The sequence below is a fragment of the Mobula hypostoma genome, chromosome 21 (genome assembly GCF_963921235.1).
Source record: "Mobula hypostoma chromosome 21, sMobHyp1.1, whole genome shotgun sequence".
Taxonomy (NCBI): domain Eukaryota; kingdom Metazoa; phylum Chordata; class Chondrichthyes; order Myliobatiformes; family Myliobatidae; genus Mobula; species Mobula hypostoma.
In genome coordinates this window covers 30,997,647-31,020,998 of record NC_086117.1, presented here as the reverse complement: position 1 = coordinate 31,020,998, position 23,352 = coordinate 30,997,647, and the positions used below count along the sequence as shown (strand labels likewise).

At 43.2% G+C, this 23,352-nt stretch overlaps 2 protein-coding genes across 5 annotated transcripts in view; one reads left to right on the top strand and one right to left on the bottom strand.

Moving 5' to 3' along the window:
• Positions 1–23,352, top strand: part of LOC134359927 (astrotactin-2-like) — a 1,812,737-nt gene that overhangs the window by 1,171,209 nt on the left and 618,176 nt on the right. The gene's annotated exons all lie outside the window — the stretch shown is intronic.
• trim32 (tripartite motif containing 32) lies at positions 5,423–9,169 on the bottom strand. Its single transcript, XM_063073793.1, has 2 exons — positions 9,090–9,169; positions 5,423–8,054 (listed from the first exon to the last, which is right to left on the bottom strand). The coding sequence occupies exon 2, from the start codon at positions 8,027–8,029 to the stop codon at positions 6,092–6,094; it is 1,938 nt and encodes a 645-aa protein (XP_062929863.1). The 5' UTR covers positions 8,030–8,054; positions 9,090–9,169; the 3' UTR covers positions 5,423–6,091.

The following is a 23,352-nucleotide window of genomic DNA, read 5'->3' as shown; positions in this document are numbered from 1 at the left end:
AAGCAAGCTCCGAAGTAATAATGAGAATCCATATTGATTCCCACAATGAAGAATGAATACAAATGACTGCATTTAGTTATTTGTTTTCTTAATTTCTCTTTCATTTGTGTAAAACTATTAGAAACATAACTGTTCTGATAGCTTAAACCAGCATAGCTGGTTTATCATAAACACAAGAGATTCTGTAGTTGCTGGAAATCTAGAGCAATACACACAAAATACTGGAGGAATTCAACAAGTCAGGCAGTGTCAATGGATGGTAATAAACAGTCTTGCTCTTCAAATTGTATCCAAGAACCTAGTATTGATCACTTTAAGAGGGCAGCCACAAACTTAATTCAACATCTGAGCTTAATAATAAATACTTTGTAGGAAGCCAGTCCCTCAACCTTCTACTGAAAAATCACCTTGGCTTACTCATGAACTATTAACTCCATCTATCTGCATTTCTATTCCTTATTGTTCCAATCTTGTAAGCAAAACAAAAACAAAAGAGCATTATAAACTTATATCAGCAGAAAAGAGTTATAACATCTGATCCAACACAGTTTATGTACACTAGAAGACTGGTAACCACTGGCTGTTGAGGCCAGGGTAGACTTCAGACAAATTTTGGATAATTTCTTCTAATGCATGAATAAAAAGGGCTAATTTATTTTAACTTTACAACCAATGAAGTATGGTCATAAAACACAGAATATACTATAGAACAGTACAGCACAGGCCCTTCAGCCCACGATGTTGTGCCAACCTTTTAGCCCAAGATCAACCTTACACTTCCCTTCAAATTTTCAATCACCTGCCTATCTCAGAGACTCATAAATATCCCTAATGTATCTGCCTCTACCACTACCCATGCAAGGTGTTCCACACACCCACCACTTTCTATGCAAGAAAAACCTATCTCTGACATCCCCCCTATACTTTCCTCAAATCACTTTAAAATTATGCCCCCACATATTAGCCATTTCTGCTCTGGGTAAAAAGTTTCTAGCTGTCCACTCTACCTATGCCTCTTATGAACCATCAATAACTCACCTCTCATCATCTTTGATTCCAAAGAGAAAACCCCTAGCTTGCTCAAACTATCCTCATAAGACATGCTCTATAATCCAGGCAGTATCCTGGTAAATCTCCTCTGCACCCTCTCTAAAGCTTCCATATCCTTTCTTGAATGAGGCAACCAGAACTCAACATCATACTCCAAGTGCGGTCTAACCAGAGATTTATAGAGCTGTAACATTACTTTGTTGCTTTTGAACTCAATCCTCCAACTAATGAAGGCCAATACACCATATGCCCTCTTAACAACCCTATCAACTTGAGTGGCAACTTTGTCGGATCTATGGACATGGACCCCCAAGATCCCTCCGATCCTCCACACTGTCATTAATCCTGTTCCCTGCCTTCAAGTTCAACCTTAAAAATGCGTATCACCTCAGTTTTCCAGATTGAATTCTATCTGCTACTTCTCAGCTCAGCTCTATATCCATTATTGTCTCTTTGTAATCTGTGACAATCTTCTACACTATCCACACCACCACCAACCTTCACGTCATCTGCAAACTTGCTAACCTACCCTTCTACTTCCTCGTTCAAGTCATTTATAACAATCACAAAAGCAGGGATCCCTTTAGTCACTAACCTACAGGCAGAATATGCTCCATCTTTTATCACTCTTTGCCTTCTGTGAGCAAGCCAATTCTGAATCCACACAGCCAAATTTCCCTGGATCCCACGCCTCCTGACTTTCTGAATGACCCTACCATGAAAATTCTTGGCAAATACTTTAAAATCCATACACCACTTCCACTGCTCTACCTTTATCAATGTGTTTTTGTCACTTTCTCAAAGAATTGAATAAGGCTTGTGAGGCACAACTTTTCCTTCACAAAGTTGACCATCCCTAATCAGACTATGCACCTTCAAATACTCTCAGGTCCTGTCTCTAAGAATTCTCTCCAACAGTTGGCCCAACCACTGATGTAAGACTCACTGGTCTATAATTCCTAGGATTATCCCTATTACCTTTCCTGAACAAAGGAATAACATTTACCGCACTCCAATGTTCTGGTACTACTTCCGTGCCCAGTGAGGACCCAAAGATCAAAGACGCAACAATCTCTTCCCTTGCCCATGGTAACCTGGGGTATATTCTGTCCAGCATCAGGGACTTTTATCTATTCTAATGTGTTTTTTTTAAAGTTCCAGCACATTCTCTTTCTTAACACTGACATGTTTCAGCATATTAACCTGTTTGTCAAGGTCCCTCTCACTCTGAATACTGAAGCAAAGTATTTATTAAGGTCCTCCAACTCCAAGCACATTTCCTCTTTTATCCCTAATGGGTCCAACCCTCACTTGGAACACCTTGAGGTTTTCCCTTAATCCTACTTGTTAAGGACTTTTCATGTTCTTTTATAGCTCTCCTAAGTCCATTAAACTCCTTCTTCCTGGCTACCTTGTAACTCTCTAGAACCCTGCCTGATTATTGTTTCCTAAACCTTAAGTATGCTTCTTTCTTCCTCTGGACAAAATGTTCCACACCTCCTCACCATGATTCCTTCACCCTACCATCCTTTCCCTGCCACAGTTGGACAAACCTATCCAGAACCCCATGCAAGTGCTCCCTAAACAATCTCTGCATTTCTGTAGTGCATTCCCCTGAGTACATCTGTTCCCAATTCACACTCCTAATTTCCTCCCCCAAATAAAAGCGGCCAGTGAAGGAGTGGAGCTTTGAGGCTTTGACTTAAGAGGCTTCCATGAGAAGAGGCAGAGGACAAGCTAGCTCGCAGTTAGTTTTTACAATGTCTCCTGAGACAGTGATGTGCCTCTCATGTGAGATGTGGCAGTCTTGGGGGAACTCCCCTCTCCCGTAGAGTCACATCTGCCAGAAGTGCATACGGCTGGGCGATCTGGAAGACCGTGTAAGGAATCTGGAGCAGCAGCTGGATGACCTTCGACTCATAAGGGAGGAAGAGGCAGTCATAGATGAGAGCTACAGGGAGGTTGTCACACCTAGGCTGTCGGAAGCAGGTCGTTGGGTGACAGTCAGAGAGGGGAAAGCAAAGGTGAGCAGACAGGTAGTGCAGAGCACCCCTGTAGCCATTCCCCTGAATAATAAGTTTACCGTCCTGGATACTGTTGGTGGGGACGACCGACCAGGTTTGAGCCACGGTGGCAGGGCCTCCGGCACTGAGTCTGACCCTGTGGTGCAGAAGGGTGGGACAGAGAAAAGGAGAGCTGTCGTCATTGGAGACTCTATAGTCAGGGGAGTAGACAGCAGATTTTGTGGACGTGAGAAGGACACCCGCATGGTTTGTTGCCTCCCGGGTGCCAGGGTCCCGCATGTCTCTGACCGGGTGCAGGACATCCTGGTACGAGAGGGAAAGCAACCAGAAGTCGTGATACATGTTGGGACCAACGACATAGGCAGGATGAGGGATGAGGTCCTGAAGTGTGAGTTTCCGGAACTAGGCAGAAGGCTGAAGAACAGGACCTCAAGGGTGGCGTTCTCAAGATTGCTGCCAGTGCTACATGACAGTGATGGTAAGAATTGAAGGAGATGGCAGCTGAATGCGTGGCTAAGGATTTGGTGCAGGGAGCAGGGTTTCAGATTTCTAGATCATTGGGATCTCTTCTGGGGAAGGTGGGACCTGTACAGATTGGATGGGTTGCATCTGAACTCAAGGGGGAGCAATATCCTTGCAGGTAGGTTTACTAGCATGGTTCGGGAGGGTTTAAACTAATTTGCGAGGGGGATGGGACCCAGAGCGATAGAGCAGTGAAAGAAGTGCATGGAGTAAAGCCAGATCTAACATACAGAGAGGCTTTGAGGAAAGAGAAGCAGAATAAACAGTGTAAAGACAGTAAGATAGAAGGGCTGAAATGTGTGTACCTCAATGCAAGAAGCATCAGGAACAAAGGTGATGAACTGAGAGACTGGATAGCCAGCACCTCTTCCCTAGGGCACCACTGCTCCTTAAGGTAAGGAGTGGGAAGTTCAAGGAGGATATAAGAGGAAGGTTTTTTACTCAGAGAGTGGTTGGTGCGTGGAATGCACTGCCTGAGTCAGTGGTGGAGACAGATACACTAGTGAAGTTTAGGAGACTACTAGTCAGGTATATGGAGGAATTTAAGGTGGGGGCTTATATGGGAGGCAGGGTTTGAGGGTTGGCACAACATTGTGGGCCGAAGGGCCTGTACTGTGCTGTACTCTTCTACGTTCTATGTTCTATAAATACTTTTCCACATTCTCTGCTCCTATGCTTGTCCAAGTCTATGGTAAAGGTTAGGGAGTTGTGGTCACCGTCTCCAAAATGCTCACCCACTGATAGATCTGTCACCTGACCAGGTTCATTGTCAGTACCAGATCCAGGATGGCCTCTTCTCTAGTCGGTCCATCTGCATATTGTCTTAGGAATCCTTCCTGGACACACCTAACAAATCCTGCCCCACGTAAACCTTTTGCACTGAGTTATGTTGTAAATTCGTAAACATGGCAACCATAGAGCTCTCAGTAAACTCCCACACCACCAGTGTGGTGAAGTTTTTAATCTCATAAATGCAAATTCAGCTTTGATCTTTCCTATCTAGTGACGTGAACAGTTGTAGTTCCACTTGCAAAAGCAGAACATTGGTTAAAGATCTGATCCAGTGCTCCCTCACTACTGAACCGATTTGGGAACATATTTTCATAATCAAATTTTTGAAATGAAATTTAGATCTAGAACCTTCTGATTTAGGGCTGTAATATCCAAGTGTGTATTTCTCTCACTTTAACTTTGTGTTCCTAAATTAACTGATGTCTGGAGTAAAGGAAAAGGTGAACAAGGTTGGAAACGAAGCTGCTACCTTTCAGGTCAATACAAATTAATGGAAGCTCAGAGTCTTGACAGATCTGTGCAGTACTGATCTTATATGACAGAATTTAACACTTCCCCACCCCGTAACTGGCTCAACCCCACATACAGTTTGTTCTGTGGAGTGGAAGATACAATTTAAGATATTTAAAACACATGTAAACAGGAAAGATTTAGAGGGATATGGGCCAAATGCAGTCAAATGGGACTTGGTTGGCACGGACAAGTTTGTTCGAATGGCCTGTTTCTGTTTTGTATAGCTCTATAACTTAACAATATGATTAAACAGAGATAATAAAAACAAAAACATAAAATCTGACAAGACTATGACTGACAGCCACCTTATGACAATGGCGATGACTGTCAAGTGTCCAGCCAATGACCAGAAGGAAATCTGTAGCAATTATTTCAGAGGTGTTTGCTTGAGTTCCAAGGGAAGCAATAATTACCCAAGGTATTAACAAGAGTGGAGGTTTTCCATTTATGGATAATGTATTTTCACTTCAGTGGCATGCAACATAGCATTTTAAATGAAAAATTTAAAAACACTTCGCTGACCTATCTGCAGAGCACTTCTGTGCCGCATCAGTTTACACCAGATACACAAAAATAGGCTTGAGAGAGTAACTGCTTTATTTAAAAGAAACTCCACTTTCCTTATCAGTCTGTCAACAAAACATCTTATTAACTTAGCTGAAGTGACAGCCTCAAAACTGGCTGTTGTCTAAACACAACCATTCTGAAACACAAACAAAATGCTGGAGGAATTCAGCAGAACCTATGGAGGGGATTAAACAATCAATGTTTTGGGCCAAGAACGCCAACCATACTTTCAATGCATTAGGGTGCTCAAGAAATGAAACAAGAAAACATTTTGCAAATTTTTCTTTTGAGATTATCATTACTGTTCCAGAATGCAGTATTAAAAAAAAACTAATTTAATTTTCTAAAACGCTTTATTAAAGTGGCATTCACTGTGAAGCAAGGTAACTTCAAGTACTGTTTTACAAACTGCAGATCAAATGATCTGACCGTTTGCCGTGACCATGTGCCAGAGTGGTCTATTTAATATGCTTTCCAGCATGCAGAAGAGTTAGTTTCATGGTCAGATCTTAATTAGATATTGTTATCGTCAGTGAGGTCTCCATTTCACAAGGACAAGGAGACCAAGTCTAAAACAGTTGATTGCTCCGCTGACAGGAACGAGCTCACTTGCCTTTTGGAGATCAGTTTACAATCTGCCGCCTTGCATGATAGCTGTAGATCTTAATGCAGTGATCCCAGCAGTCCAACACCAGAAGCTGGCCCTTTGCTGACACAGCCACACCAACTGGACACACCAGGCCTTCCCGCAACAGGCTGACAAACCCACCCTCCTTGGGAAAGAGGAGGATCTCCTTGCGTCCGCTGTCAGCAACGATGAGGTTCCCACCCGTGTCGACGCACATCCCCGCGATGCAGCGGAAGTCTTCGTTCTCGGCGAAGAAGTGGCTGTACTGTCGGCTGAGCTGCCCCTCCGAGTTGACGGAGCCAATGGAGAAGCCGCCCTCCAAGTGGTGCTCGTTCTGACTGTTCTCTAAGTTCAGGCCCAGGCCCTGGGTGAAGTAGATGCTGCCGTTGGCATCACAGGTCACGAACTTGGGCCTGACCGCGCCGCACAGCCGGGAGTAGTTTACCACGCCAACGTTACGGTCAACTGTTAGGCACCACAGCTTCCCGCCTTCCACATCTGTCACCACAAACTGCCCCGACGGCATTGCTGCAATGCCCCAGGGCTTTGTCAGCTGGTTCCTGTGACAGGCCACACACTGGCCCCCAGTCGTGTAGATCTTGACAGAGTTGTCATAGTTATCTGTGATGCCAATTAAGCCGCTGCTATTCACAGCCACAGAAAGTGGTATCAGGTTGGGGAGCTCAGCGCCAAGAAAACTCAGAACAAAGTTGTCGATACTGTTTGGGCTTCTTCGAATCTCCTTCATGAAGCCTTTCCTGTTGAAGAGCTGCACCCGGAAGTTGCCCCGATCTGCCACCAGCACTTCCCCTTGCACAGTCACGCACAGGCTCACCGGGAGGTGGAACATCCCAGGCAGGTTGCCATGTGACCCGATCTTCTTCAGGAGCTGGCAGCTCGGAGGCCCGGAGGCCACGCTTTCAGGCACCCTGCTTTTGGGTGGAGAAGCTGGAGATGGAAAGCTGGCCATCTCTTTGGAAGAGTCTACCTCTTGGGCCAGCTCAGAGGGGGCGAACGTCTCCATGAGCGTTTCTTGGATGGTGACTGTGTGAGGCCTCGATTCAAGCTGACCAACTTCAATGGGATCCAGGTGATCCTTTTTAACCAGTTCCGGCTGCTGCAGTGTCAACTGAGCAGGCATGTTGTTAGTCAGATCAGGATCTTCTTCGTCGACGTCCTCCTCCAGAAGCGCAGTGTCTGCCTGCTTGATTTTGGTGCTGAGGTAATCGCACCGAGAGACAATCTGCACCTCCGCGATGTTGATCAGGTAGGCATGTTCCTCCAGTACTTGGTTGTTCATCCTCTCCACTTCCGACACAGCCGAGGTGAAAGCCCTGCGGGATTTGGCCAGCTCTTCCTGCACCCTCCTCTCGGCCCGGGAATATTCCTGGTGGACGGCCTTGTACTTGGCCTGCATGCTTTTCGCAACAGCATCCACCGCTGCCTTCTTGCGCTGCATATCGGCCAGCATTTCCCGCAGCCCACCGAGCTTGGCCCCGATCTCCTTCCGCCGCTGCTCGGCTGCGGCCCGGATGGTGACGACCGGGTGCCCCTGCGCCTGGTGTTGGTCAGTCCTGCAGGTCTCGCAGAGGACCAGGCCGCATTTCTGGCAGAAGTTGCGAGGCAGCCTCTTGCGACAGACTTTGCACATGACCATGCACATCGCCTCGCTCAGGCTGGCTGAGTCAATAATCTTTAAAACCGTCAGATTGTCTGACAGCTGGGACAGGTTGTTCATCCTGGTTATTTTACTGCAGAAGGGGCAACGTACTCCATTAATGCTATCGGCTATCAGCTTTTCCAGACACTGCTTACATATGGTGTGTCCACACTGCAGGAGCTTCGGTCTTATTGCAGTCTGGTTGAAGGTCTCCATGCAGATGGGGCATTCTAACACCTCCCGAACAATATCGGCATCCAGGCTGGTAGCCATAGCCACGGCTAGGCATCTAATTCACCTAAGGGGAATGAAGAGCACAAATGTTGGTAAGTAAGACGCAGCTGAGCGGGGTCACAGAGTTTGCAGATGCTGGGATCTGGAGCAACACAAGATGCTGGAGGAGCTCAGTGGGTCGGGCAGTATCAATGGAAAGAAACATGTTGAATCAAGACCCTTCAAGGGTCCAGATAGAGTCTCCAACGTCAACTATTCCGCTCCACAAATGCTGCCCGTCCACTGAATTCTTACAGAATCTTATGTGCTGCTCAGTGTGGCATTACCCTCTGTACAGAATTTCCATCGGACCCACATAATATTGACATCAGCCAAGCAACAACATTTACTTTCCAAAGGGAAATTAACGAACTGGAGGAGTACATTTTTTTTCTTATCAGTAGTAAACACACAATCCAAAATACTGGCTAGTTGCAGCACTATCCATGGTCGAGGCAAATACTTTCACACTTAATCGCCAAGGCATTGTAAACTGCAGTTCAAGTGCACGAATACATTGGTAGTTGACCATTAGCATACACTTGGTACGCCGAAAGGCCCGTATCCGAGCGGGAATATTGCATGAAAGTACTTTATATTGTTTGTGCGCCTTTAACACGTGTAACGTTACATGGTGAACACGGTATCAAGAGGTCAACGCGGAGCGTTTTATTTGAAGCCAATGATTCTGCAATTAAATCCCACAGAAGGTCACATCAGGGCCTCAACGCCAAGCACCTTCCTCACCGCAAATAGCAACTTTCCGATTGCTGCTGTTTTGCATACTAATGCAGCACAGCTCGTTGCATAATAATTTAAGTGTTTCTGGTTTAATTTCGACACGCAAATGAGAATTACTGCAATGTCAGCAGTGGGATTGCAACCTTCAGGCTGCATTATTGCAGAGGTCGTTGCATCCCGCCCCCCCCCCCCCCGGCCCCACTCCATTCGACAGGCATCCTCTTATTTGCGGAGATAAGTACCAGTGCAATTCAGGGTTTGCCGGAGGGCAGACAGCATTACGGTGCAGTGATAGCCGAGTTTCCACTGTGTAACTTACCAGCAAGGTACACAGCCTGAGCTTCCTTCTCCTTACCGCCGTACACCCGGGCCTTCCTCGTTTGTCACCCAGGAACCCGCCCTCACAATACGCGGTGATTGGTCGCCTCCTCTGTAGAGGACGCAGGCTGATTGGTTGGCCCTGTTGACAATCGAGTGACCTGTAAATGCGCGTCGAGGTGAAATTTGTCGTTTGCGAATCTGACTAGTTTTTTCTCTGTCGGTTTTAATGTACCTCTGTTGAATGCACTGTCGAAAGCTTGTATGGGTGCATTATATTCTGAGCGCATGCTTTAACATCAGCAGTTTATTTCGTGTCATCTTTAGTGACACATAATAGCGTTGAATCTTTTGAAGGTGCATTCTCTTAATAAAAAAAAGTTCTAGGTTTTAGTTCTACCAGTCAATTGTAATAATGCATTGTGATTATTACCGATGTAAATTGAGCATAGGACTGTTAGATTGGAATCAATATCTGGGAGAGAAACCGACAATGGTCCTCACTGAGGTTCAGTTGTCAATGAAGCAAAGGCTCTTGAGAGTAAGGAGTATTACAGGTGACAAAAGATAGAGAGGTTAAAAGTTAAAAATGAAACATGAGGAGAAGACATAATACAGTATAAGTTAAGTTCAGGTGAAGTACAGTTGCAATGAAAGACTTGCTTCCAGTAGCAAAGCAACCAACTGGTGGCAGTGATTAAGCACATCTTCAATCTCTCACTACACTAGTCGGAGGTTCCCACCTGCTTATAAAGGGCAACAATCATACCAGGGCCCACAAAGAGCAGGGTGAACTATCACAAAGTCTATTGCTTAGTGACACTCACATCTACTGTGATGAGGTGCTTTGAGAGGTTGGTCATGGCTAGAATCAATTCTTGGCTAAGCAAGGACTTGGACCCACTGTAATTTGCCTCTCATCACAGTAGGTCTGCAGTGGATGCAATCTCACTGGCTCTCCACTGAACCTTGGATCAGCTGGACAACATCAATACCTACATTAGGCTGCTGTTTATTGATTACAGCTCGGTGTTCAACTCAATATTCTAATCAACAAGCTCCAAAGGCTGGGCCTCTGTACCTCCGTCTGTAACTGGATCCTTCACTTCCGCACCGGGAGACGACAGCTTGTGCAGATCGGAAATAACATCTCCTCCTCGTTGACAGTCAACCTCAAGGATGAACGCTTAGCCCATTGCTCTACTCCCTCTACACCCATGACTTTGTGGCTCGGCACAGCTCAAACACCATCTATACATTGTCAATAACACAATTATTGTTCACAGAACTTCAGATGGTGACGAGGAGGCGTACAGGAGTGAGATAGATCAGCTGGATGAGTGCTGTCACAGCAAGAACCTCACACTCAATATCAATAGGACGAAGGAACTGATTGTGGTCTTCAGGAAGGGGAAGTCAAGAAACACACAGCAGACCTCATCAAGGGATCAGAAGTGGATAGAGTGAGCAGTTTCATGTTTCTGGGTGTCAGCATCTCCGAGGATCTATCCAAGGTCCAATATATTGATGCAATTACAGAGAAGGCATGGCAGTAGCTATATTTCATTAGGAGTTTTCGGAGAATTGGTAAGTGTCCAAAAGCACTTACAGATTTCTACGGATGTAGCCTAGAGACCATTCTAACTGGTTGCATCACTGTGTGGTATGGAGAGGCCACCGCACAGGATCGGAAAAAGATGCAGAGAGTTGTAAACTCGAGTAGCTCCATCATGGGCACTAGCCTCCCAGCATCCAGGACACCTTCAAAAGGTAATGCCTCAAAAAGGCATAATCTATCACTGAGGATGACTATCACCGAGGATATGCCCTCTTTTCATTTCTACCATCAAGAAGGAGATACAGGAACCTGAAGACACACATTCAACATTTCAGGACAGCTTCTTCCCCTGCACCATTAGATTTCTGAATGGACAATGAATCCACAAACACCAGCTCAGAATATTTCCCCTCCCTTTTTGCACTATTTATTTAATTTAAATTTCTTGTTTAATATATAAAAGTGTTAAGCTCCCAACAATGATCTTTCGGCCATGACTCAGTGATGGCCACAATGTCTTGCCTGCCAATCTCTAATTGCGCCACAAAATCATCTACCTCATTTACTACACGCTTTCAAATATAAAACCTTCTGTCCTGTATTCATCACCCTGTTAGATTTTGTTCCCATTTTAACTTCAAATCATTCCATTGACTGCAATTTTCTACCATTCTACCACTGTTGGTAGAATCTCAGGTGGTGACAAGAGGGCGCACAGGGATGAGATATGCCCACTATTGGAATGGTGCCACAGCAACAACCTGGCACTCAATGTCAGTAAGATGAAAGAGCTGATTGTGGACTTCTGAAAGGGTAAGACAAAGGGACATATACCAATCCTCATAGGGGGATCAGAAGTGGAGAGAGTGAGCAGTTTCAAGTTCCTGGGTGTCAAGATCTCCGAGGATCTAACTTGATCTCAACATATTGATGTAGTCATAAAGAAGGCAAGACAGTGGCTATACTTTATTAGGAGTTTGAAGAGATTCGGCATGCCAACAAATACACTCAAAAACTTCTATAGTTGTACTGTGGAGAGCATTCTGACAGGCTGCATCACTGTCTGGTATGGAGGGGCTGCTGCACAGGACCGAAAGAAGCTGCAGAAAGTTGTAAATCTAGTCAGCTCCATCTTGGGCACTAGCCTACAAAGTACCCAGGACATCTTTAGGGAGCGGTGTCTCAGAAAAGCAGTGTCCATTATTAAAGACCTCCAGCACCCAGAGCATGTCCTTTACTCACTGTTACCATCAGGTAGGAAATACAGAAGCCTGAAGGTACACACTCAGTGATTCAGGAACAGCTTCTTCCCCTCTGCCATCTGATTCCTAAATAGACATTGAAGCTTTGAACACTACCTCACTTTTTTCAGTATACAGTATTTCTGTTTTTGCACATTTTTAAATAATCTGTTCAATATATGTAATTGATTTACTTGTTTATTTATTATTATGTTTTATTTAATTTATTTTTTCTCTCTCTGCTAGACTATGCATTGCATTGAACCACTGCTGCTAAGTTAACAAATTTTACATCACATGCCGGACATAATAATAAACCTGATTCTGATTCTATCATCTACCTATCCTTCTTCACAGTCTCACTACAAACTGCATGTACCGACTGCCCCATCCTCCCTCAGCCCTAACATTTCAGTCCCCAATTCCCTGCCAAATCAGTTTACAACCTCCTAAGGATAAAATGATACAATAAGGATAAACTACTGTCTAAAATAAAAAAGAAACATCACCCTCATCGTTATTTGCCATGTTGTATGATGTGGGCAATCATGGGATTGACCATGATTGTTCTTGGCAAATTTTTCAACAGAAGTCGTTTGCCATTGCCTTCTTTAGGGTAGTGTCTTTACAAGATGGGTGACCCCCCCCCCCAGCCATTATCAATACTCTTCAGAAATTGTCTCCCTGGTGTTCAGTGGTCGCATTACCAGTTGCTCATATGACCATCCACCACCCGTTCTCATGGCTTCACGTGACCCTGATCAGGGAGCTAAGCAGGTTCTACACCTTGCCCAAGCGTACACCTCCTTTGGTAGAGATATATCTCACACCGCCAATATTTTTTATCAATATTTTTCAATAAATAGCGAATGGGTCATTAAGAGAAGGTGAAACCATTTCTGGTTAGAAAGGAGAATTTATAGAGAAAGTATGCAATAGGACCGTTATTGCAAGAACTGTCACAACCAGCAGAAGTTGCTTCAGAACTACACATGTCTGTAATTTTCCGGGATACTACAAAGTGCATCCAACACGTGTCACTGTAATTCTGTGCCACAAAAAGAATGTAGGAAATAGATCAATAATATATGACTTTATAGAGTTCTTTTTTATTTACATTATGAATTTATTGATTATTTTGAAGTAAAATTCAACAGGGAAACCACTTAAAAGTGTATTCAGTTGAAGAGCGAATAATAGACTGAGACAGAGTTGATGAAGTTTAGGAAACTGATTACTTTTATTGTTTATATAAATCATTTGAAATTATTAACCTCAGAATTTATTTTTACTTGAGAGAAGCCAATTTATTTATCCAACTGGAACAGTTAAAAACCAGTTTTGAAGTTATAATCAAAAATTCTTGGCTTAGTTTTTTCTGAGCTGTTAGCAGGGAACAACTCTCTTCTGATACGCTAATTCCTGAATTTGATTTGAATTTGTCCAACTGGGGTGGAACTGATCAAGGCTCACACAACAGTACAGCTCAGTTGTTTATTTAACAGTGCTTCAATGCATTGTGGCCTTTCAATTTTAAACTTTAGTCATCGGAACATTTGATTTTGGACAGACCTCCAGTCTACAGTGATCATTTGCAACAGTATTTTCTTTCAAAAATGGATAGGAAAGGCTTGTTTTTTGGGTTGGAGTTGGGACCCTTGTTATTCGCTAGTTATATAAATGATTTGGATGTGACTGTCCAAGGCTTGGTTAATAAATTTGCAGATTACACAAAATTAAGAGATGTTGATAGTGAAGAAATTTATCGTAGATTACTGGGAGCATTTTGTTCAATTAGGGAAATGGGCCAAGGAGTGGCAAATGGATTTTAATACATTTAAGTGTAATGTGATGGAAGGTCAAACCGGTGCAGCATTTGTACTATAAATATTCAGGCACTAAGGAGTGTAATGGAACAGAGGGACTAGGAATACAAATGCATTGGTATGTTGAAAGTGGTATCGCAGATAGACAGGGTGATGAAAAAAGGCATTTAACATACTGGCGTTCATCATCCAAGGCATTGAATGTAGGATTGGGACATTATGTTGCAGTTGTATAATCGTTGGTGAGGATGCACTGGGAGTACTCTACATGAAAAACAAAAGATTTGCAGGAATGTTGTCATGGCTAGAGGGCTTGAAATATAGGGAGTGGTTGGCTGGGTTAGGTATTCCTGGGAATTTGGGAGAATGACCTTATAGAAATAACTAAAATTATGAGAGGCATGGACAAAGTGTATCCTTGCAATATTTTTCCCCAGGATAGGGGAGTCTATAGTTTTAGGGTGAGAGCGGAAAGATTTAAAAGGGACGTGAGGGAGAGCTTCTTCGCGCATAGTGTAGTGATTGTACAGAACAAGTTACCAGAGAAAGTGGTTGAGGCAGGGACAGTTGTATTATATAAGAAACACTTGGATGGGTGCAAGGAAGAGCAGGGTTTTGAGAGAAATGATTTGAGTGCAGGAAATTGGGACTAGATGGTTGACACGGACTCACTGGCCAAAGGGCCTGTATCATGCTGTACAGTATTCCTCTGTGACTCTGTGGCATGGATGAATTATCTGAAGGGACTAGTTCCTTGTTGCATTACTCCAGGACCATGGCTATGCAACAGCCGTTGATGTTGAAGAAGGTCCTGAAGAAGGATCTCAGTCCGAAACGTCGGCTATTCGTTCATTTCTATAGATCTGCTGAGTTTCTCCAGCATTTTGTCTGTGAACCTTTAAAGTTACTTTATTTTTGAATGAAGGTGCTTTTTTTGCTGCAGGGTTGGCTACAGAGTGAAACTCTGGGGAAAAAAAAAACTCTTTCCAAATTCTCAAAACAGAAGTAGACATGATTTGCCCAATGGCCCATAGCATTAGCAATTGTGGGGAGAAGTTGAGGTGGGTAGAGAAACTGAGATTAAAATTTTAGATGATCTGTTGGAGTAAAACAGGCCCAACACATGCAAACCACATGTAATCCTGATGGATATAAAACTCTTGATCGGGAATAAGCCACATGATCCCTTGAGTCTTCTCTGCCAAACATTATGGCCATAGCTTGGCATGAGGTTCACTTTCCTGTTTCTTTCCCTTAAACCTTAATTGTCCAATAATCCAAACATCTGTATTAGCATTAAATATATTCAATGACCCATTTCCCACCTCCACAACTGTCTTAAATGGAGAATTTTAAAGATTCACAGCCCTTTGATTGAAGAAAGTCCTCCATCTCCCTTAGATAGGCGAACCTTAATTCCGAAAATATGCCCCGAGTTCTTGATTTCCTCAGCATGTGCTCTACTAAGCTGCTTTGGAAGCTTACATTTTATTTATTTATTTACAATATTGTGCAGAAGTCTTAGGCACATATATATATAACCGGGGACCTTCAGACTTCTGAACTGTACTGTAGTAATTTTATGTATTGCACTGTAATGCTGCTGCTATTGCAAAAAGCAAATTTCATGACATGTGTGAGCAACAGTGAACCGGATTCTGATCTGGGTCTCTATTGTGCACTGAGAGTTGGAAGGGGGCAGGAAGAGGGAAAAGGAAAGGGAGTGGGGAGAGAACTGGATGCACCTGAAAGACGTTCTGTAATGGTCAATGGAATGAAATTACCTTGCCAGGTGTCTCAAGGCTGGTAGTGTCTACACCCGCATCACCCCCTGCCCCTGACTTTCCTTCTCTTCCACTTGTCCCACACCCCTCCATGGTGCTCCACCCTCATCATCCCCAACATCCTTTGCTCCTGCCAGATTTACAAACTCACTCTCTGCTCCACATTGACAAATACAGTACTGTGCACAAGTCTTAGGCACCCTTGCTATATTTACAGTATGTGCCTCAGACTTTTGCACAGTACTGTATTTTATTTAGTGATACAGTGTGGTAGGCCCACCCGTCCCTTCGAGGCATGCCAGCAGCCCCTGACATCTCTAATTTAACCCTAACTTAATCACGGGACAATTTACAATAACCAATCAACCTGCCTGGTACAACTTCGGACTGTGCGAGGAAACCGGATGACCCGGAGGAAAATCCACACATTTCATGGGGAGGACTCCTTACAGAACCGCACCAGTATTGAACTCTGAACTCCGAACTCTTAAACATCCCAAGCTGTAAATAGTGTTGCACTAACCATTACACTACGGTGATCCCAAGAATGAACCAAATGCCCGGTTTCTGAATTGTTTTAAATAAAGAAACCAATATTGCATGCAGTCTTCCAAGCGTGGTCCTACCAACACTCCCTTCGGTTGTAGCAAGACTTAACCCTCAATGCTCCTTCTTGTTTGCAATAAAGGACAACACTTCATTTGCTGTTTAATTACTTGTGAAGACTGCCTTTTAATTTACTGCCTTTTATGTCATTAAAATTCAAAGGTTGCAGAACAGATTCACAAATATGTTTGAGGAGAAACTGGATAGGCTGGGACTGTTAGAGGCTGAGCGGTGGCCTTATAGCAGTATATAAAATCTTGAGGGTTAAATTGTAGATAAGGTGGATGGTCACAGTGTTTCCCCCAAGGTAGACAAGTCTAGAAGCAGAAGCATAGTTCACAGTAAGAGGAGAAAATTTAAAGGGGACCTGAGGGGCAAATTTTTCACAAAGAATATGGTGGATCTATTGAATGTGCTGCAAGAAGAATTGGTCAAGTCATGCAATTAAAATATTTAAAACACAAAAGATGAATGGTTTCTGCCCCAAAACATTGATTGTTTATTCCACTCCAGTCAATGAGTCACAATCACGAGGAATTCTGCAGATGCTGGAAATTCAAGCAACACGCATCAAAGTTGCTGGTGAACGCAGCAGGCCAGGCAGCATCTCTAGGAGGAGGTACAGTTGACATTTCAGGCCGAAATCCTTCGTCAGGATGGACGAAGTGTCTTGGCCTGAAACGTCGACTGTACCTCCTCCTAGAGATGCTGCCTGGCCTGCTGCGTTCGCCAGCAACTTTGATGTGTGTTGCTCCAGTCAATGAGTGCCTGATTCGGTAAGTTCCTTCAGCATTTTCTGTGTGTGTATGGCTCAACATTTAAAATACATTTCCTCAGGTGCATGTTTAGGAAAGTTTTAGAGCAAGGATTCCCAACCTTAAGGCTATTGGTCCATGGTATAAAAAAGGTTGGTAACTCCATGTTTAGAGGAATATGGGCCAAGCACAGACAACTAGGACGAGCTTAGGTAGTCACCTTGGTTCTCATAGGAGAGTAGAATCAAAGGGTCTGTTTATCTGTGACTGTGGCTCTATAAAGACATCCTGTTAGGGATTGTTCTGGGGTTATGAAATTATCACTGAACTAAAATGAGATCGAGACTTCAGGAAATAAAACTTGTGCATAATTTAACTTCCTGCTGAACTATGTGGCCAGTGAAACCCATCAGTCTGTTTTTGTCCCATTGAAACTACAAATGGGAAGACAATAGATGATGTACTGTAGATGTTATTGACACATTGTTAAAGGTTTATCTCTGCCACTTAACACACAGTTCAGGAGAGATTTGTCGTTTAATCTTCTGGTTAGTTTTATATTCATGGTTCCGCTGTAACAAAAGTGGTATACTTTGTGTAAACACAAGGAAATCTGCCAGAGGAAGATGGAGAGCAGGCAAGGAGTTATTGTGAGAGGGATAGATTAGATTATGAGGATACTCAGTCCTCGTTTATTGTCATTTAGAAATGCATGCATTAAAAAATGATACAATGTTCCTCCAGAATGTTATCACAGAAACACAAGACAAACCAAGACTAAAACTGACAAAAAACACATAATTATAACATATAGTTACAACAGTGCAAAGCAATACTGTAATTTGATAAGAGCAGACCATGAGCACGGTAAGGAGAGATAAGAGAGAGAGAGAGCGAAAGGGAAAGTAAATAAATACATACATACATAAGGGATGGGGTAAGAAGGGGAGGAGGGGCATTAATGGAAGTTAGAGAAGTCAGTGTTCATGCCATCAGGTTGGAGGCTACCCAGACGGAATATAAGTTTATCCATGGCCTCCTCTACTGTCAAGATGTCTATCCATGGCTTCCTCTACTGTCAAGACGATCTCCCAGTGGCCAAACATTTTAATTCCACTTCCCATTCCCATTATGATATGTCTATCTATGGCCTCCTCTACTGTCAAGATGAAGCTACACTCAGGTTGGAGGAACAACACCTTGTATTCCGTCTGGGTAGCCTCCAACCTGATGACATGAACTAACTTCTCTAACTTCCGTTAATGCCCCTCCTCCCATTCTTACCCATCCCTTATTAATTTATTTATTTGTTTATTTATTTATTACTTTTTCCTTTTTTTCTCTCTCTTTATCCCTCTCACAATAACTCCTTACCTGCTCTCCATCTTCCTCTGGTGCTCCCCTTCCCCTTTCTTTCTCCCTAGGCCTCCCATCCCATGATCCTCTCCCTTCTCCAGCCTTGTATCCCTTTTGCCAATCAACTTTCCAGCTCTTAGCTTCATCTCTCCCCGTCCTCCTATCATTTTGGATATCCTCCTCCCCCTCCCACTTCCAAATCTCTTACTACCTCTTCTTTCAGTTGGTCCTGACGAAGGGTCTCGGCCCAAAACATCGACTGTACTTCTTCCTATAGATGCTGCCTGGCCTGCTGGTTTCCACCAGTATTTTGAGTGTGTTGCTGGTATACTTTGTGTCTGGCTTTTGGGATATTCAAAGAGGTTCTGCCAGTTGTGAGATGCTTCCATTATAAATATGTAGCTCTGTAAATTGAAATAGTAGTTAATTGTTAATGTCAGTACATGGCCTCCTCACTGCCGTAATGAGGTCACACTCAGGTTGGTGGAGCAACACCTTGTATTTCATTTGCGTAGCCATCAACCTGATGGTGTGAACATCGATTTCTGACAATTGCCACCCTGCTTCTCCTTCACCATTTCCCATTCCCACTTCCCTCTCTCTCCTTATCTCCTTACCTATCCATCATCTCCCCCAGTGCTCCTCCCCTCCCCTTTTCTCCATGGTCTTCTGTCTTGTTCTATTAGATTCCCTCTTCTCCAGTCCTTTATCCCTTTCACCAATTGACTTCCCCAGCTCTTTACTTCACCTCTCCCCCTCTCCCGGTTTCACCTATCACCTGCCACCTTGTACTTCTTCTTCTCTTCCCTGTACCTTCTTACTTCTGACTTCTCCCCTTCCTTTCCAGTCCTGATGAAAAGTCTAGGCCTGAAATGTCGACTGTTTACTCTGTTCCATAGATGCTGCCTGGCCTGCTGAATTTCTCCAGCACTTTGTGCGTATACATAAAATTGTTCATTGTTATCTTTGTGTTGAACATCCAGTCAGGAGAGCATCAGGAAGTGAATCCCCATCAGAGCATTGGAAATGTGGTAGGTATACCTAGGGAGGTCAGCAGTTTCCTGAACATGTGCATTTCTGTTTTTTTTCTGTACCGTGTACCAGCAAACACAAGGGGAAGTGTCAGGAGCACCCCACAGAATAAATTTCTTGAGGGAAAGCTTGACAGGCAGTTGAAACCCATTGATGAAGCTTCAAGCAGGTAACCTTGGGAACAGAGAAATCATTTAAAGACAACATTTGAAGGGAATTGGGAATCTAGAGGTAGAGTGAGGGAGTGATGTAGGAATATGTTGAAGAATCTAGGGGGAAGCTATGCAGACAAATTTAATAGGTTAAAGCAAAGTGGCACAGTTAGTGGAGTTGTTGCCTCAGAGACCTCAGTTTGATCCTCACTCTGGTGCTGATTGTGTGGACTTGATACGCTGTGCTCTGCTTTTCTCCCACATCCCAAAAAACTGTGGCTTGGAAGGTTAACTGGCCACTGTAACCTCCTCCGTCCCCCACCCCGGTGTGCAGTTGAGTGGTAGAATCTGGCGATGGAGAGGGTGGAGAGTGAAGATGAGGAAATGTGGGGATGAAGACATAGAGTAGGTGTGGGATAGGTATAAAAGGGTTCTTGGCGATTGGTGTGGGCCGAAGGGTGTGTTTTATGCTGTTTGACTCCCTGACTCTTGATTGCTGCTGTGATGGATCTCTTTGCTGCTGGAGAAGTAGTCTCTGTGGTGGCCTATCGCTCGCTGTTGCGGGAGGGGAGGCCTCTGCATTCGAGCAATATCTCTCTCGATGCTGTCGGAGGAAGTTACCAAAATTCTGCAACTTACGAATTCGACTCTGGATGTAGACTCTTTCAGTTCTATGTTTTTTTAAAAATGTTCTGTGGTTTTCGCCTGTTGCTGTTTGGCGAGTCTGTTAGTTTTTTTGTGTGCCAGTAGGTGTTGGGTGTTGGTTTTCTTATTACTGTTTGGTGAGTTCGTTAGCATTTTTTTATGTGAGGGGGTGTTTGGGGGTTGATGATCTTTTTTTTAGTGCGGGGGGAGTTGGTTTGATGTTTTTCTTGAATGACCTGCATGGTTTTCTTTGTTTTGTGGCTATCAGGAGAAGACAAATCTCACAGTTGCATACTGCATACATACTTTGATAATAAATGAGCATTTGGACTCCAACAGAAGAAGGAAATCACTATCTTTGTGTCAACTATTTATCAGGTATTGTTAGGGCACAAGTTATTAGTCACTCAGAAGCAAAACTACATTCTATCCATTTTACCTCTACCACAATAAATATGTCTTCCTCACACTGTATAACACAACTTTAACAGAAGTTTCTATGTGTCATTCTTTTCCTGGGAGCATTCTGTTGCTATTTTGGACATCTACCTATGGAGTTTAAGATAATTCTAAATTGTGCTATTTGTCACTTACTTTGATTTGGTGGATTTCCAGCAACGCATTAAATGTTTTAGTTAGTTTATATCCAACACAATTTTCTCTGAATAAAACAATGAAGACCTCCTTAATATTTTCCGTCAGCTTACATCTCTAATACTCGGAATTTTTGAAACAGGAATTATGAGGTGCTTTGTCATTGTTGTGGGAAGAACCAGGCTGGAGTTCATTGGTCCCAGACACTGAATGCCGAGAATTCACCTCCATAGGAACCCCACTGCTGTACTTATCATTTGTGGCTGCACAACTTCCAAAGTCCTGCAGGTGCCACTATCTGGAGCAGTCTGCAGGCAGTGAATAGGTGTTAGGTTATTGAACCCAAAATCCTGTTCCTAGGAAACCACAAGAACCTTGAGGTAACTGGTCTTGTCCAGTACTTCTAAATTGTTTTGCTCATGATAATCATTTAGAAATAATCTGAATGCAGTTGAATAATCAAAATGATTTCATCTAATTTAAATTGATTTAAAACATTCCTGGGTGTCGAGATCGCTGAGGATCTAACCTGGTCCCAACATGTTAATGTAGTTATAAAGAAGGCAAGACAGTGGTTATACTTTATTAGGAGTTTGAAGAGATTTGGCATGTCAACAAATACACTCAAAATCTTCTATAGTTGTTCTGAGGAGAGCATTCTGACAGGCTGCATCACTGTCTGGTATGGAGAGACTACTGCACAGGTCTGAAAGAAGCTGCAGAAGGTTGTAAATCTAGTCAGCTCCATCTTGGGTACTAGCCTACAAAGTACCCAGGACATCTTCAGAGAGTGGTGTCTCAGAAAGGCAGCGCCCATTATTAAGGACTCCTAGCACCCAAGACATGCCCTTTTCTCACTGTCCCCATCAGGCAGCAGGTACAGAAGCCTGAAGGTACACACTCAGCGATTCAGGAACGGCTTCTTCTCCTCTGGACATTGAATCTTTGGACACTACCTCACTTTTTTTTTAATATACAGTATTTCTGTTTTTGCACATTTAAAAAATCTACTCAATACAAGTAATTCATTTATTTGTTTATTTCCTATTATTATTATTTTATTTATTATTATTATTATTTCTCTGCTAGATTATGTATTGCATTGAAGTGCTGCAGCTAAGTTAACAAATTTCGTGTCACATGCTGGTGATAATAAACCGGATTCTGATTCTGATTCTGATAATATGAATTTACAAATGGAAAGCAAATACTTGGCTTCATTGTTATTGGTATTAGTTTATTATTGTCATATGAGATCAGCAAAAAGCATGCCTTGTGTACTGTTCATGCCGATCAAATCATTGCACAGTGTATTGCGGTGGAACAAGGTGAAACAATAACAATGCAGAATAACATATACATTAACTGTTACAGAGAAAGTGCAGTGAGGTAAACTATAAAGTACCAGTTCATAACAAGGAAAATTGTGAGATCAAGAGTCCATCTTAACGTACTGAAGAACCATTTAATAGTTGTATTACAACAGGATAGAAGTTGTCCTTGAACTTGGTAGCACATGCATTTAGCTTTTTGTATCCTCTGCCAAATGGGAGAGGCAAGAAGAGAGAATGTCCCTGATGGGTGGGGCTTTGATTATGCTGGCTGCTTTACTGAAGCAGTAAGAAGTTTTGACAGAACCATATAGGGAAGGTTGATTTTTGTCAAGTGTTGTGCTATATCCACAATTCTCTGCAGTTTCCTTAGTCTGCTCTTCCGTGAAGGTTGGCAGCCCCTACTCATGTAATGGGGATGTGTAGATAGCCATGGCTAACTTAAAGCTGAGATGCTAGATATAAAGTGGTAATGTCTGTGGGTTATCAACATAGTACATCTAAAATGTGTATCCTTGATCGAAGTTCAAAATAAATGTGTTATCAAAGTACATATATATAAAACACTGAAATTCATTGTCAGCATCACAATCAGAATCAGGTTTTATATCACTAGCATATTTATGTCATGAAATTTATTAACTTTTATTGTGGGTGTACTCAGTAAATCCAAGAACCATAACAGAATCAGTGAAAGACTATACCCAACAGGGCAGACAAGCAGCCAATGTGCAAAAGACAACGAACTGTGTAAATACAAAAGAAAAAAATATCAATAATAAAAAAAAATAAGCAATAAGTATAAAGAACATGAGATAAGAGTCCTTGGAAACGAATCCATCAGTTGTGGGAACAGTTCAGCAATGGGGCGCATGAAGTTGAGTAATGTTATTCCCACTGGTTCAAGAGCATGATGGTTGAGGGGTAATAACAGTCCCTGAACATGGTGCGGTGAGTCCTGGGGCTCCTGAGCCACCTTCTTGATGGCAGCAGCAAGAAGGCAGCGTGACCCTGAGTGGCGGGGGTCCCTGATGATGGAAGCTGACTTCCTCCGACAGTGGTCTGTGTAGATATGCTCAGTGGTGGGGAGGGCTTTACAGTGATGGAAAGTAATGTGTGTGAGAAGGGTGGCGGTAGAGACAGTACATTAGGAGGATTTGGGAAACTCCTTGTTAGATAGGCACATGCATGGTAGGAAAATGGAGGGCTGTGTAGGAGGGGAGGGTTAAATCGATCTTCAAGTAAATCAAAAGATTGACAAAACATCGAGGGTAAAAGGGCCTGTGCTGTGCTGTACTGTTCAATATTTTCTCTCGCTTTTTTCATTTACTGAGAGTGTCCGCTTTTCTCTTACTCATGGTAACATGAATGAATCTCTCCTCAC